General features: G+C 39.4%; 3 protein-coding genes across 4 annotated transcripts in view; all 3 read left to right on the top strand.

Moving 5' to 3' along the window:
• Positions 1-13,157, top strand: part of LOC141610878 (uncharacterized) — a 122,741-nt gene that overhangs the window by 102,723 nt on the left and 6,861 nt on the right. The window lies entirely within an intron of this gene.
• LOC141612671 (uncharacterized) lies at positions 3,670-6,975 on the top strand. The gene is made up of 4 exons (XM_074431478.1): positions 3,670-4,835; positions 5,406-5,767; positions 5,852-5,913; positions 6,184-6,975. The coding sequence occupies exons 1-4, from the start codon at positions 3,706-3,708 to the stop codon at positions 6,700-6,702; spliced, it is 2,073 nt and encodes a 690-aa protein (XP_074287579.1). The 5' UTR covers positions 3,670-3,705; the 3' UTR covers positions 6,703-6,975.
• LOC141610865 (uncharacterized) lies at positions 8,999-13,000 on the top strand. 2 transcript variants are annotated; one of them, XM_074429153.1, is made up of 4 exons: positions 8,999-10,829; positions 11,141-11,517; positions 11,640-11,701; positions 12,048-13,000. In XM_074429153.1, exons 1-4 carry the CDS (start codon positions 10,405-10,407, stop codon positions 12,573-12,575), a joined length of 1,392 nt encoding a protein of 463 aa, XP_074285254.1. In that variant the 5' UTR covers positions 8,999-10,404; the 3' UTR covers positions 12,576-13,000. The 2 variants fall into 2 exon arrangements, with proteins under 2 accessions (XP_074285254.1, XP_074285253.1); XM_074429152.1 differs by having other exon boundaries at positions 11,141-11,541; positions 12,048-12,999.

Genomic DNA, 13,157 nt, shown 5'->3' with positions numbered 1-13,157 from the left:
ATACCTCCTTTGTGTATAGTGATTGAATTTTAACTGTGTATGTCGGAAACTTGTGGTTTCTTTCCGCTTCAGCTGGCAATGAGTGACCATTGAGATTGGATCAGCTTAGCCCAGAAAATGTTACGACTCCTATGTGATGTCAGCTACTGGTGGGAAACCCTCTCTTCAATTTAATGACGTTTAAGGTATTGGTACTGTGTTTGTAACCCAACAATACCCGTATACTATTTCGGATTGATGAGGTGCATCCATTTCTGTACTTCTCACAAAAAAGTTCCATGTCTGGCCATTTCCAGCATTCTGAATGTTTTAGTTTCATTTGGTGCCGATTCACATTCACAAGTGACTGGCAATAGTAACAAATTTTCGTTAGAAATTTATTTGGAAAGAATTATAGGTGTGGCAGCGTATGTTATTTGTTTGAAATGAAGTGTTGAAGTGTAATACTCATGTTGAAGCGTTAAACTGAAGGTATTGAAAAATTATCGCAGTCTGGCTGCATTATTGCCAGCTTATGCTTCAGACTTGGGTGTGTTTCTAAAGTATGCTGGAGCATTGAGGGCTGGTCATATGAGGTAATATGATGAGATACCAATCCTACATAACTCTCAATTTCGACAAATATTTTCTACTTTGATCTAATTAGACAAATTTGTTAAATTCAATTTGAACTTAATCCTCGCCTTAAAAAATTACTGCATGTACGATTTTTTTTAACACGGACATTTCTGTTTAATGAAATTATTTCAACACCAATTCTCATTGAGGATGGACTATTTTCTTCATAAACTGAAAAGAGGTCAAATGTTGTCATTTTAACGACTAAATGTGACCATTTTAGTCCCTTTTCTTTTGGACTGAAACCGATCTGAACTGAATTGAACTTATAGGATCTGAACTGAATTGAACCGAACTTATAGGATCTGAATTGAATTTAACTTATAGGATCTGAAATGAACTGAACTGAATTTATAGAATCTGAACTGAACTTATAGGAGAAATTATATGATTTAAACTGAACTGAAATTATAGAATCTAAAGTGAACTGAACTGAATTTATAGGATCTAAAGTGAATTTAAATTAAGTGACTTTAAGTTCAAAAGAACGAGACCTTATTGACAAACTATTATAGCTTATAAAATTATTCTGGTAACTTTTTATCTAAAGTGGTTATATTTTCGTCTTAAATGAGTCACATTACACCCCGTCTACAGCTTGTGACAAAATATTACTTGTTTTTAGCTTGTGACGAAATGTTACCGAGTACTTAACGTAACTTGCTTTATCGGTTTAACTCTTAACTAGACCTATCAAACGGGTCGGGCGGGTCGGATCCCGGATCGGGTCATACGGATCGGGTCGAATGTGTCACGAGTCGGGTTAGGGTCAGAATAAGGGTTAAGAAATAAATTCTAACGCCTTTTTTAACGATTTTTTTGATAAAAAAAACATCTTTTTTAAAAATGTAAAATATATTTAAAATCAATATTTAATCATATTCAATATTCCCTATTTACTAAATGAATAGGCGAAACTCCAACTTTTCCCGCCTAAAGCATACTCCTAGAATATTTCCTAGAATAGTACTTAGTATTTTTAGCATATACAATAGATTTGGACATGATAAGTTATAAATAGATATATTCTTTTGTATTTAAATATTTATAACATTTAATATTTTACGTTCTGTACAAATTTATCTCCGGTCTTTTTAGTAGGGCAGAGTATGGATCGGGTATTTGATCCAAAGTGCTAGTTCGGATCGGATATCCATATTAAAAATCCTGAAATTAGATATCCAATATCCAAACCAAATGTTTCGGATATCCAATGTTCGGGTATCCAAAATAATCGGATCGGATGCGGATATCCATCGGATATCCATACTTTTGAATTTACTTTAAAATTAAGTTTGAAACAAGATTATATTCATAGTCTTACATGATGATTTTCTTTTATATTCTTATTCCAATGTTCTCGACATAAAATTTAAGTACCACCTAGATATTTCTCTAATATTTTAAACATTAATTAAGTTGTTGTATCAAATAAAATTTTATTTTCTCGAAATTATACTAGAAAACTATAGTTTCGGATCGGATCGGATATCCAAATGTTTTAATTCTAATATCCATATCCAAACCAAAACCAAAGATTTCGGATCAGATATCCAAACCAAACTTAACTTTCGGATCGGATATCCAAACATTCGGATCGGATACGGATCGGATATCGGATCAGTTTGGATAATCGGATTTTTTGCTCTGCCCTACTTTTTAGGATAAGGAAATTATTTTTTTAAAGAACTTATTGATAAAAATTAATTGACTTTTTATGATGAAGAAGTTGCGGCTAAAAAATATGATATTAGTAATATTTGTTAATGTTCCGGGTGTAATTCCAGAGCAAGTATTGTTACCACCCGTGGCTTGTAGAATGACGTCTTTGCTTGAATCCTCCTTGCGGTCTCCTGAAACGATGAACAAACTGAGGGCTCGGCTTTGGCCGAGCGTACTCACTCCGACGCCCAAGTCAGTAAACTTAGAGAGGTAAGTTGTTGCTTGGCTTGTATGTTGTAGAGAGAGAAGGAAGATATTACCAGATGAATAGTGATTCTTAGGTTAAATTCCGGATCCTTTCCTCAATGAAGGTTGAGGAGTATTTATAGACTTTCACCTTTTGTCACGTAGTGGCCAAGTGGCCAAGTGGCTAGCAGGTGGAAAGACCGTTCTGCCCTCGGCCGATGGACCCATGGCGGCAGCCGTAGGGTCTTGGATATGAGTACGCGGATATGTGCCCCGGCTGGCTAGTTGCCAGGCCGAGACCCAGGTGACAGGCCGATGGGTTGCATCGGCTAGACTGTCTAAGTCGTTGACTTTGCTGTGGATATCTTTGACCTTGCTCAATATGTTGACTTGGTCAGCGGTGCAGAATATGCCCCATCAGTTAAAATTCATCGACTTTTTAATTTTTATGATAAAAATTTACAGCTAACAAATATGTTATTAGTAAATATTTGTAAATTAACATCATTAATTTCTCGGTAAAAAAAAAAAAATCAAAAGATATACTCATTTTATTACTTCTTACGATTTAAACTTTTATTTATTTCTCTAATCAAAACACATTAAGGAAAAACATGAAAAATAAGTGAATTGTCAATTTAAATTATATAAATAATACACTAAAAAAAACTCTATAAATATCGTGTTTATATTACACAGAGTCTATATTAATAACTCTATAAATACCGCGCATTCATTGCGCGGGATCTAAAGTAGTTTACATTAATTATATTAAATCATTGACATAATTATTAAAATAAAGTTATTTTAATAATTATTTTATTATTAAATATTATAAAAGTTATATAAAACTGACTTTTTAATTATGTTTGTATTTTTAAGTAATAAAAAAATAATTGTTTTAACTATTTTTAAACAAAATACAGAAATAATAAAATTTTAATAAAATTCTTAATTTATCTTTGATCTAACTGGTCGACCAGTTCAGGTCGAGTATCGACCCTAAAATAACGGGTCATTTCGAATTCGGGTCAAATAAGTCACCAGGTCGGATAGTATCGGGTCAAAATTTGACAGGTCTACTCTTAAGTCTTAACCCACAAGACAACACTGGAACATTTTCCAAGTACGGTTTGTCACAAACACAATTGTGCGCCAACACAACGCCAAGGTCAGCAAATGGAGACTGGACCTTCATCTTCATCTTCTCCAGTAACCTTCACCCGTCTCACTGACGAATCCGCCTTCACCCGCCGCCACAACCACCTCCACACCACCACCGTCCACCACCTCACCCTACCGGACCCTCTCCCCTCCGACCGCCCTTGGATTTTCACTTCGTCCTCCGCCACCCCCGCCGTCTTCCTCCACCCTCTCACCTCCAAACCCTACTCCAACTTCCCTCATAATCTCGACGTCTCGCAATTCGACTGCTCCACCCTCGCCGTCTCCTACCATCTCGACTCGCCATACCACGTCGACAAACTCCTCGTCTGCCACGGTTCAAAACACCTCACCAAACCGACGTCGTTTCAGTTGAATAACAATATAAATGAATGTACTATATTGGCTTTGTACGGTGGTGGCGAACTTCAAGCTTGTCCTCGCTTTTTCGAGGCGGAGGAAAAGGAGGATGGTTCGCCGTGGGTCAAGTTATCTGAACCCGGTGTAAAATTCGACGACATTGCATTCCATAAAGGTGTTATTTACGCGGTTGGTAGGCAAAGGAGGATTACTTCCATTGATGTTCATCAATCTACCAGGAAAATCAGCATTGCAAAAACCCTAGATAATTCTGGGCCTCCTCGTCGATTCGGCTGGCGAAAAAGATTTGTGGTCAACGGAGAGAATCTCAATCTCTACTTGGTGGTTCGTACAGAGGAGGAAGTGTTTAAAGTTTATAAGAGGAAGAAACGAGTAATGTGTCGAAACGAGATTGCTTGGGAAGTGGTTAAGGGATTTGAGGGTGATAAGGTGTTGTTTATGTCTAGGGATCATTACTTTTTTCGGAACGCGTTTAAGAAGTTTCCAGGGAGGGAGTATAAGAATTGCATTGTGTTTTCTGAGGCCGCGTTTCCTTGGTATGGGTTAGATTGTTGGGAGTTTACTCAGAGTGATGATTTTAGCAGATGTGAGGATGATATTGTGATTTTCCGTTTAAATGATGGGACTTTTGCTCGGGATGGTGAGAATCCGTGTTTTCCTAAGATTGATTGGTCGCCTCCTGCTTGGATTTTTGATGCTTCCCCGCTCCCTGCTGATGAATTTCGGTCTAATGTTCCGCCAGAGTGTCATAGTCAATCTGAAAGGTAATCGGATTGGTGTATCTTTAGTGTGATCAAAGTATGATATAATGGCGCGATTTTATGTTTAGGACAGTAGATTCGTAGTATGATATAATGATACAATGTTATGTTTAGGACAGTAGATTCGTAGTATGATATAATGATACTATGTTATGTTTAGGACAGTAGAATCGTAGTGTTTTGGAAACTGGTAGGCGCAAGAAGGTCGTAGGAGCCTGGTAGTGTATTATTAATTATTCCGTATGAACCAAGGTTTATGGTTCGCAAGTTCCTACAAGTAGCAATTTCCTCTGTAAGTTATCGCTCGTCTTAATTCTTATAATTGGTTGGAAGGACTGTTGGAGGGAGTGTGTGTTTACGAATTTAGGAATATGTGGAGTAGTAGTACACAAGTAGGAGTTCGACCATCAGTTTGGAACGGTGTATTCATTGTAGAATTCAAGAATTGTTTTGTCGATTTGCTGTTTGGATATATAACATGTTGCTAACAAGCAACCGTGTGCATAGTGATGAGAATGGTCTCCACGGAAGAGCGCTGACATGTAAGCAATGTTTTTCTTGTTTGTGGTGAAGGGGACCTGATGAGGATGAAGGCTTGAAGTCTGCCAGTAGAGATGAGAATGACGGAGGGCTGCTATCTGATTTGAAGGATTTAGACAGTAAAGTGAAGGAGGAACAAGAAGAGACGGAATATGCTTTCTGCAATAAAGATCAGTATCAAAAAGGGATGGGTTCTGGTTCTGGTTCAGATAGTCAGGATCAGGAGGATAGAAAAATGCCACGTGATTCGAACTGTCAGGATGAGGATATGCATACTAAAGCAAAAATTGAGGAAGATACAACTGAGGGTATGGCGCTTTCTCTTTCTACTGGTGAAGAAGAAATTGTGAGAACTCTTCTTTCTATGAGTAGCGGGTCTGATGCAATTGAGGAAGGTAAGACATTCGGGCCTTATTCGCTTTTCTTTTCCTTTGGTTCTAGACTGACGACTTTTCTTGTTGGTCAATGTATTGTTGCAGGGATTTCAGGAAGAAATATCATTCATTTGATACCTAAACCTTCGACATCATGCACGACTCAGGTACTAAATTACGCTTTTTAAGCCTTCTACTTTACTCGATCCATCCCAAATTTACCGTTGCCATTTAGTCTTGTATGTCTTGTGACGTCTGATTTAAGGGATTAATTATGTCGTATATATTATGAGAAACCATGGGTTGAAGTCGACATTGTTTCAGCAACAATGTCAAATGAGAACCGTCTATATGAAATGAAGGGATTGTATATTTACTGGTTCCAACAATTACAGTTCTTCTGTTTTCATTCTCTTCTGTTTTCATTCTTAACGCAGAGCGACAAAGGTGATTCCGAAACTATTAAATTTGAAGGATTTGATATAAGGTCTGATTTAGTCCCGACTTTGAAAAAGATTTGGCTGAAGCATGGGAACATAGTAAAAGACACCATTGTGCATAACAGTAACATCATTGCTACGTCTTTGGAGGCGCTGGCCATTATGGTACGAGAACTCGAGGACAACTCTGCTCATTCCTTCAGTGATGGTCAAGCTCGTTATTTAACTTCCACATTGTCTGATCTAAAATGCATGCGTTTTGAAGTTGACTGGTTGAGTTCATTTGTTGAAACGGCTTTAACTATACATAAAAGCAAGTCTTTGGTGGAATCGTTGAACAATCTTAGGCTCTTAAGCTCCCAAGCCAAGGAACGCAGAGGTATCCTCCTTGACGAATTGACTAAAATTGATGTGGAGGAAACCAAGCGGAAAGAGGAGATTGAAAAGATGTCCGAGATAATTTCTTTTTATGGGCAAGCTATGTTTGATGAACCCGTAGGTGCTGGGCTCACATGAGCGTGTTGGTGATGAGCCAATCACATATTTTTGCGGATCATGTGGTACTCGTCTATGCAACCACATTTTTTGTTCAGGTCGAAGCAATGTTTAGGTCTGTGATACTTCATGAATTGCTAAATGGTTAGTAGCTATGCCGCCTTTTTTGTATATGGATGTAAATTTAGGATCGCGTGAAAACGTTTTAACTTGGGGCTACTTGAGAACAAATCTGATCAGACCAGAATTCAATTTACGTCCTAGATTTAATCTAAAATCAAACTTATCTTTGTTCATATGCGTTCTCATCTCCCTCCGGCCTCCACCAATTCACCTGTAGCCCTGTAGGAACAAATGTTCTTCATGGGACTCATGACCCTTGATGTCAGATAGAGAAGTTAGGACTTCCTACTTAGGACCTTATAAAGAGAGGTCATTGGTGGGGGATTTTAACCAGGTTGAGTATCGATGTGACAAACTCAGTTTGAGCCAAAGGCCTATAGGGGGAGCGGATGAGTTTAGTTTATGGAAAATCCGTAATGAACTTTTGGACATTCCTTTTAAGGGACCATGTTTTACGTGGTGTAACAATCGCAAGGGGGAGAAGCGGGTTTATGAACGAATTGATAAAGCATTTGGATCGAAGGATTGGTTCACTGTTTTTCCAAATACTGGAATCAAACATTACCCTATCCAAATTTCGGACCACGCACCCATTGAAGTTGATTTGAATCTTGTCGCCACAGCTGGAAATAGACCGTACAAGCTTGATGCGTGGGTACTGGATCATGAGGAGTGTGTGGAAAGAATTCGGGTTGATTGGAAAAGAATTGACAAGGGCTCTCCGGCGTATCAAGTAAATAGGAAACTATCTAGAATCCGGACGAGTGTTAAGCGATGGACTCTAGATAAACGAGCCGAATGGAGAATGAAATGGGATGATTTTGATCAAAGATTGGAACATGGCATGACGTTGGCCATCACGGGGAGTGGAGATGAGGAGTACACAAAAGTAAATGAGAAAGTAACGGAACTTGCAAGGGCGGGGGCGGCATTCTGGAAGCAGGGGGCAAAGATTAAGTGGATGGTGGATGGGGATACTTGCACAAAATATTTCTTTAATTGGGTTGATTGTGTATTTGTGGATAATTTTGATTGTGTATTTGTGTCACTGTTTGGGATCAACTCTATCCGCCATTTCCCCATCCATCAAATTAGAAGTTAATTCCGAGTCTTCGATTCTGGGTGTTTTACTCTCTTAATTTCACAATCTTATGCGTAGCAACCGCTATACATTAAGTTAAGCAATCTTTTTCTTTCTGACAAAAAAAAAAAAAAAAAAAAAAAAATTCACAATCTTATGTGTACTTTTGTCACTGAAATTTGAAGTTAACTAACTTAAATTTTTGAGTGCCACACTAGTAGAAAAATGCTACTTATTTTTGGCATAAATGACAGTGTTGCCGGGCGAGCATGATATTAGCTCAGGTATGATTTCTTTTAGCTCCCCCATATAATGGATGGTGAGAGGGAATTTCTTATAATTTCCCCTGTTTTAGCTCATTTTACTAGAGTTGGTCTCCTTCAAGACTAAAGTGTTCGCTTTATAGCTAAAATGGGTCAAATAGTACACTAACTAGATAGTTGAGACAAACGCTCACCGAACCGAACCAGCAAAGCAGTTAACCGGTCTTTTTTCCCCGGTTTACATTGCGCCTTTTGGCCCTTTTCCAGTGCTTTTCCCAATTATGCTTTACGGTAGGGTCTTGACTCTTACACACTTACACTCTTATTTAACTAATATAATCAACTATTATTATTAACATATTAAAATCGCCTACTCATTTTTCGTTTAATGCAATACTACTCTATTTGTCCCGGTTATTTATTTACTTATTTCATTTTAGAGTATCCCAGTCAATTTAGGAATAAATTTGTCAGTTAATTTGGTCATCCACTCATCCACACCTAATTTAGTTCAGTTATCATCCAATAATTGACCCCTCCTCAATCTTTGGTTTTTGGGCCAAAACCAAATGTAAACAAATGACCAAGACGGAGGGAGTAGAATTTTTAATAAATAATATTTCTTTTATTTTGAGTTTTTTTTTCATTAAATTACCTTTTGTATATTCTCTTGTACATTGTTTGTATAATCCACTTTGACCCCCTAATTTTTTTTTGCGTTTGTATAAATTTCCCGCCATAGTTCAATATTTCAAACCACACTTTCATCTCGCGCCAAAAATAATTTCCCAATCTCCATTTCACACCACCCTTGCTCCTTCCCCAACTCCATTCCAAACGAATTCACCAGCACAGGAAACAAATGCAGACACCCACACCCACACCCACACCCACCTCCACCCCCAGGAACTTCACCCGTCTCGACGACGACTCCGCCTACAAAACCCACCACTACCGCGTCTACTCCACATCCGTCTACCTCCTCCGTCCACCACACTCCCACTCATCCTCCCGCCCATGGCTCATCACCCGCGAATCCGTCAAAAAAGAATACACATTCCGCCTCCACCACCCCCTCACATTAAAACCTCATTCATTTAATTTCCCTCCTAAACTCGATTTTTCACAACTCGACTTCACTCCCCTCGCCACTTTCTACTCTTTCGACGAACCCTACCTCGTCGACAAGCTCCTCCTCCTCCCCACGGACCCCGCCCGATACTTTCACCCTGATCTCGATATCACCGTTGTCGAAAAGTGTACTATGTTGGCGTTATACGGCGGCGGTCACCTTCAAGGTTGTCCTCGATGGAATAGAAATAAGTATTGGAATGATATTATAATAAACACGAGACGGGTCTGGCCTTACCCGCGGTGGAGGAGAGAAGTCTAACTCACAAGCCCAAGAATGCTCTTATCTCCCAAAACCAATTGGCAATGGGAGAAACACCCCTAGGCCTTATAAGATAGACAATCTCTCTCTTTTTCACCGATGTGGGACTCACAAGTGGATTTATACTCCAACACACCCCCTCACTTGTGAGCCCACTTAAAGATCGGTCTGGAGGGACTGGACATCCTCACAGGAGTCACAGTGCTCACTCGACCCGAGGGACTGGACTTCCTCATGCTGAAACCGGAGGGACTGGAGGGACTGGACATCCTCACAGGAGTCACAGTGCTCACTCGACCCGAGGGACTGGACTTCCTCATGCTGAAACCGGAGGGACTGGACATCCTCACGGCGGGTCGGTGCACATAAAGGCTCAGTTTTAAACACGAGACCCAGGTCTTTTTTTTTTTTGCCTTGGGCTCTGATACCATAATAAACACGAGACGGGTCTGGCCTTACCCGCGGTGGAGGAGAGAAGTCTAACTCACAAGCCCAAGAATGCTCTTATCTCCCAAAACCAATTGGCAATGGGAGAAACACCCCTAGGCCTTATAAGATAGACAATCTCTCTCTTTTTCACCGATGTGGGACTCACAAGTGGATTTATACTCCAACATATTAGCCCTTGGATCAATTTATCCGAATACAATAAATTCAATTTCGACGACATTATCGTTTTTAAGGGAGATATTTACGCGGTAGACAGGGCCGGGTTTGTCAAATTGATTAATAATTTTACTAGCGTGAGAAAAATCAAAATCGGGAAAAACATAGGGTTTCAACAACAAACTCTCCGTTTGTATTTTTCCGGGTGGCGCAAACGGTTTGCGGTGGATGGCGGAGTTTTGTATTTGGTGGTTCGTATGGACGAGAAATTTTTCGAGGTTTTTAGGCTTATGAGGCGGGGAATGGGGTTTATTTGGAAAGTGGTGAGGGGGTTTGAGGGTAACAAAGTGTTGTTTATGGCTAGAGATTATTGTTTTTTTCGAAAGGCGTCGAGGAAGTTTCCAGGGAGGGAGTATAAGAACTGTATTGTGTTTTCTGAGGCCGCGTTTCCTCAGTATGGGAATGATTGTTGGGAGTTTAGTAAGAGTGATGATAGGCAGTTCAGTGAGGAGGATATTGCTGTTTTTCGGTTGGGTGATCAGGTTTTTGCTCGGGAGGGCGAGAATTCGTGTTTTCCTAAGATTGATTGGTCACCTCCTGGTTGGGTTTTCAATGTTTCGTCGTTCTCTGCTGCTGAATTTCAGAAGCGTACAGTATCAGTGTCTTCTAGCCAATCGGAAAGGTAATCGAAATTGAGACATCTGTAATTTCTTTTATGTTAGCATTCAAGCCAAATATCCTTTTTCCTTACATACTGATGTAGCACTGATGTAGCAGGCAACTGATGCGATTTTCAAAACTGATTTGATTGTGTTCCTGAGTTTTTATATTTTCTGCGTTTTGCGTTGACTGTATAATTTTGAATCTTTCATCTTTTAGCAGTGGTTTCTTTATTTGTGTTCCTGCAAATTAGTAACTGTGAGTAGTGATGAGAATGGTTTTCAGAGACGAGTCCTGACGTAAAAACAATGTTTTATCTTGTTCTTGGTGAAGGGATCCTGATATTGCAGATAAGAATGATGGAGAGGTGCAATCTGATCTGAAGGATACTAATAGTAAAGACGAGGATGAGCAAGAAGAGATGGAAACTGAATTTGGCAGTCAAGATCAGGATGAATGCGGGGTGGAATCTGATTTAGATAATCAGGATCAGGAGGATGGAAATATACAATCTGATTCAAACAGTCAGGAAAATGAGGGTGTCGAGTTGCATGCAAATGCAATTAGTGAGGGTGGTGCAGCATTGCACGAGGGAGTATGTTATGTATCGCCTTCATTATTTAGTCCTGAAACCGGAACTATTGTCACTCAGGCGCCTTGTCTTTCTGCTACTGAAAAAGAAATTACAGGAACTGTTCTCAGTCTAAATGGTAGGAATAATGCAACTGAGGAAGGTAGTGACATTCAGGTTTCGATATATAACACATTTTATAAAAGCATTTTCTCTTCATGGAGTTTTGACAGCTGACTTTCATGCCGATGTATGTTGCAGAGACTTTAAGGAATAACATCACAGAGTTGGTGCCTGGAGCATGCACATTCTCTACAACAGTGGTACTGAATATTTCTTTTTTTGTTTTATTTCCTTGGAAGACTTCCTATACTTTGATTCTAGGCTTAGATGCACTCCCCCTGTCCCGAGTCATTTGTTTACCTTTGGTTTTGGCACCAAGAGCAAGGAATGGGGGAGGGGACGATGACAAGTGGATCATGATGAGTTTGTATGATCAAATTACCTATAAAAAACCTTCCTGATATAGAAAGTAAACAAATGAATGAGACACCCTAAAATGGAATAGGTAAACAAATGACCGGGACGAAGGGAGTAATTTCCAACTCAATCTTCATTATGAGACATGGAGGTACAAACTTGAGTGCTTTCTTTTTATTCACTATGCAGAGGGAGAGAAGTGATTCTAGTGATTCTGCAACATCAGTATTTGAAGGATTTGATATAAGGCCTGATTTAGTCCCAACCTTGCAAAAGATTTGGCAGAAGCACGGCAACATACTAGAAAACAGCGCTGTACGCAGTGATGACATAATTGCCAGGGGATTGGAATCCCTAGCCACTATAGTACGCATACTCGGTGACAATTCAGCTCTGTCCTTGAACGATAACCAAGCCAATTATTTAGTCTCTACATTGTCTGATTTAAGATACATTCGTTTTAAAGTTGACTGGTTGGTTCCATTGGTCGAGAAGGCTGAGAAATTACATAAAAGTAAGCCTTTGGTGGAATCATTGAACAGTCTCAGCCAATTAAGCACCCAAGCCAAGAAAAGGAGATTAGTGCTCCTTGAAGAATTAACTAAACTTGATGTGGAGGAAAACAAACGGAAGGAGGAGATGGCGAAGGTGTCCAAGATGATTCCTTTTTGTGGGCAAGTTAAGTTTGACGAACCCCTAGAAACGGGGCTCACTTGAGCGTGTTTGTTAATGGACAGTCACTTAGCTGCAGCATATGGAGTCTGTTGCGTCTTCATTGCTGTTCTGGTTTGGTTTCTACTGATACCTCCTTTGTGTATGGTGATTGAATTTTAACTGTTTATGTTGGAGATTTCTGATTTCTTTCTGTTTTAACCGGCAATAAATGACCAATAATATTAGACTGACTCGTTTAATGTATTAGACTTGGTATGTTACTATGTTATACTGCATCGGTTAATGTACTCGACTTGGGTAAGTGTCCAAAATTTGGACTCAAATATTCAATGAAAAGTCCTCGATGTTTTTAGTTTGAAATGAAGTGTCAAAGTGTCGTACCCATAGTACACGAAGTGATATGAGGAGCTGCGGTAACATGGATCGGCAGATTGGCAGTAGGAGCAGGTCAGACAACTGAGGCAACTGCTGTGTTAGTAGAGCATGTAGTCCATGAAGTATATGAATCTGCTACTTGGCACCTGCAAGTTAATTATGTGTGTGAGGATTTGATAAGTGCCATAACATCTACTTAATCACGAATTTGTTTCTAGCATTATTCCGCTCTTGATTGCAAGTTAAAGA

Source organism: Silene latifolia, chromosome 11 (genome assembly GCF_048544455.1).
Source record: "Silene latifolia isolate original U9 population chromosome 11, ASM4854445v1, whole genome shotgun sequence".
Taxonomy (NCBI): domain Eukaryota; kingdom Viridiplantae; phylum Streptophyta; class Magnoliopsida; order Caryophyllales; family Caryophyllaceae; genus Silene; species Silene latifolia.
Note: the sequence above shows the minus strand (reverse complement) of the source record. Positions and strands in the feature narration are given on the sequence as shown.

Excerpts from the sequence above, each read along its gene's own strand:
- LOC141612671 (XM_074431478.1), top strand. The coding sequence starts at position 3,706 with ATGGAGACTGGACCTTCATCTTCATCTTCTCCAGTAACCTTCACCCGT. Across the intron at positions 4,836-5,405 it reads TGTCATAGTCAATCTGAAAG|GGGACCTGATGAGGATGAAG; the intron begins GTAATCGGATTG and ends TTTGTGGTGAAG. Across the intron at positions 5,914-6,183 it reads CGACATCATGCACGACTCAG|AGCGACAAAGGTGATTCCGA; the intron begins GTACTAAATTAC and ends TTCTTAACGCAG.
- LOC141610865 (XM_074429152.1), top strand. The coding sequence starts at position 10,405 with ATGGACGAGAAATTTTTCGAGGTTTTTAGGCTTATGAGGCGGGGAATG. Across the intron at positions 11,542-11,639 it reads GAATAATGCAACTGAGGAAG|AGACTTTAAGGAATAACATC; the intron begins GTAGTGACATTC and ends TGTATGTTGCAG. Across the intron at positions 11,702-12,047 it reads GCACATTCTCTACAACAGTG|AGGGAGAGAAGTGATTCTAG; the intron begins GTACTGAATATT and ends TTCACTATGCAG.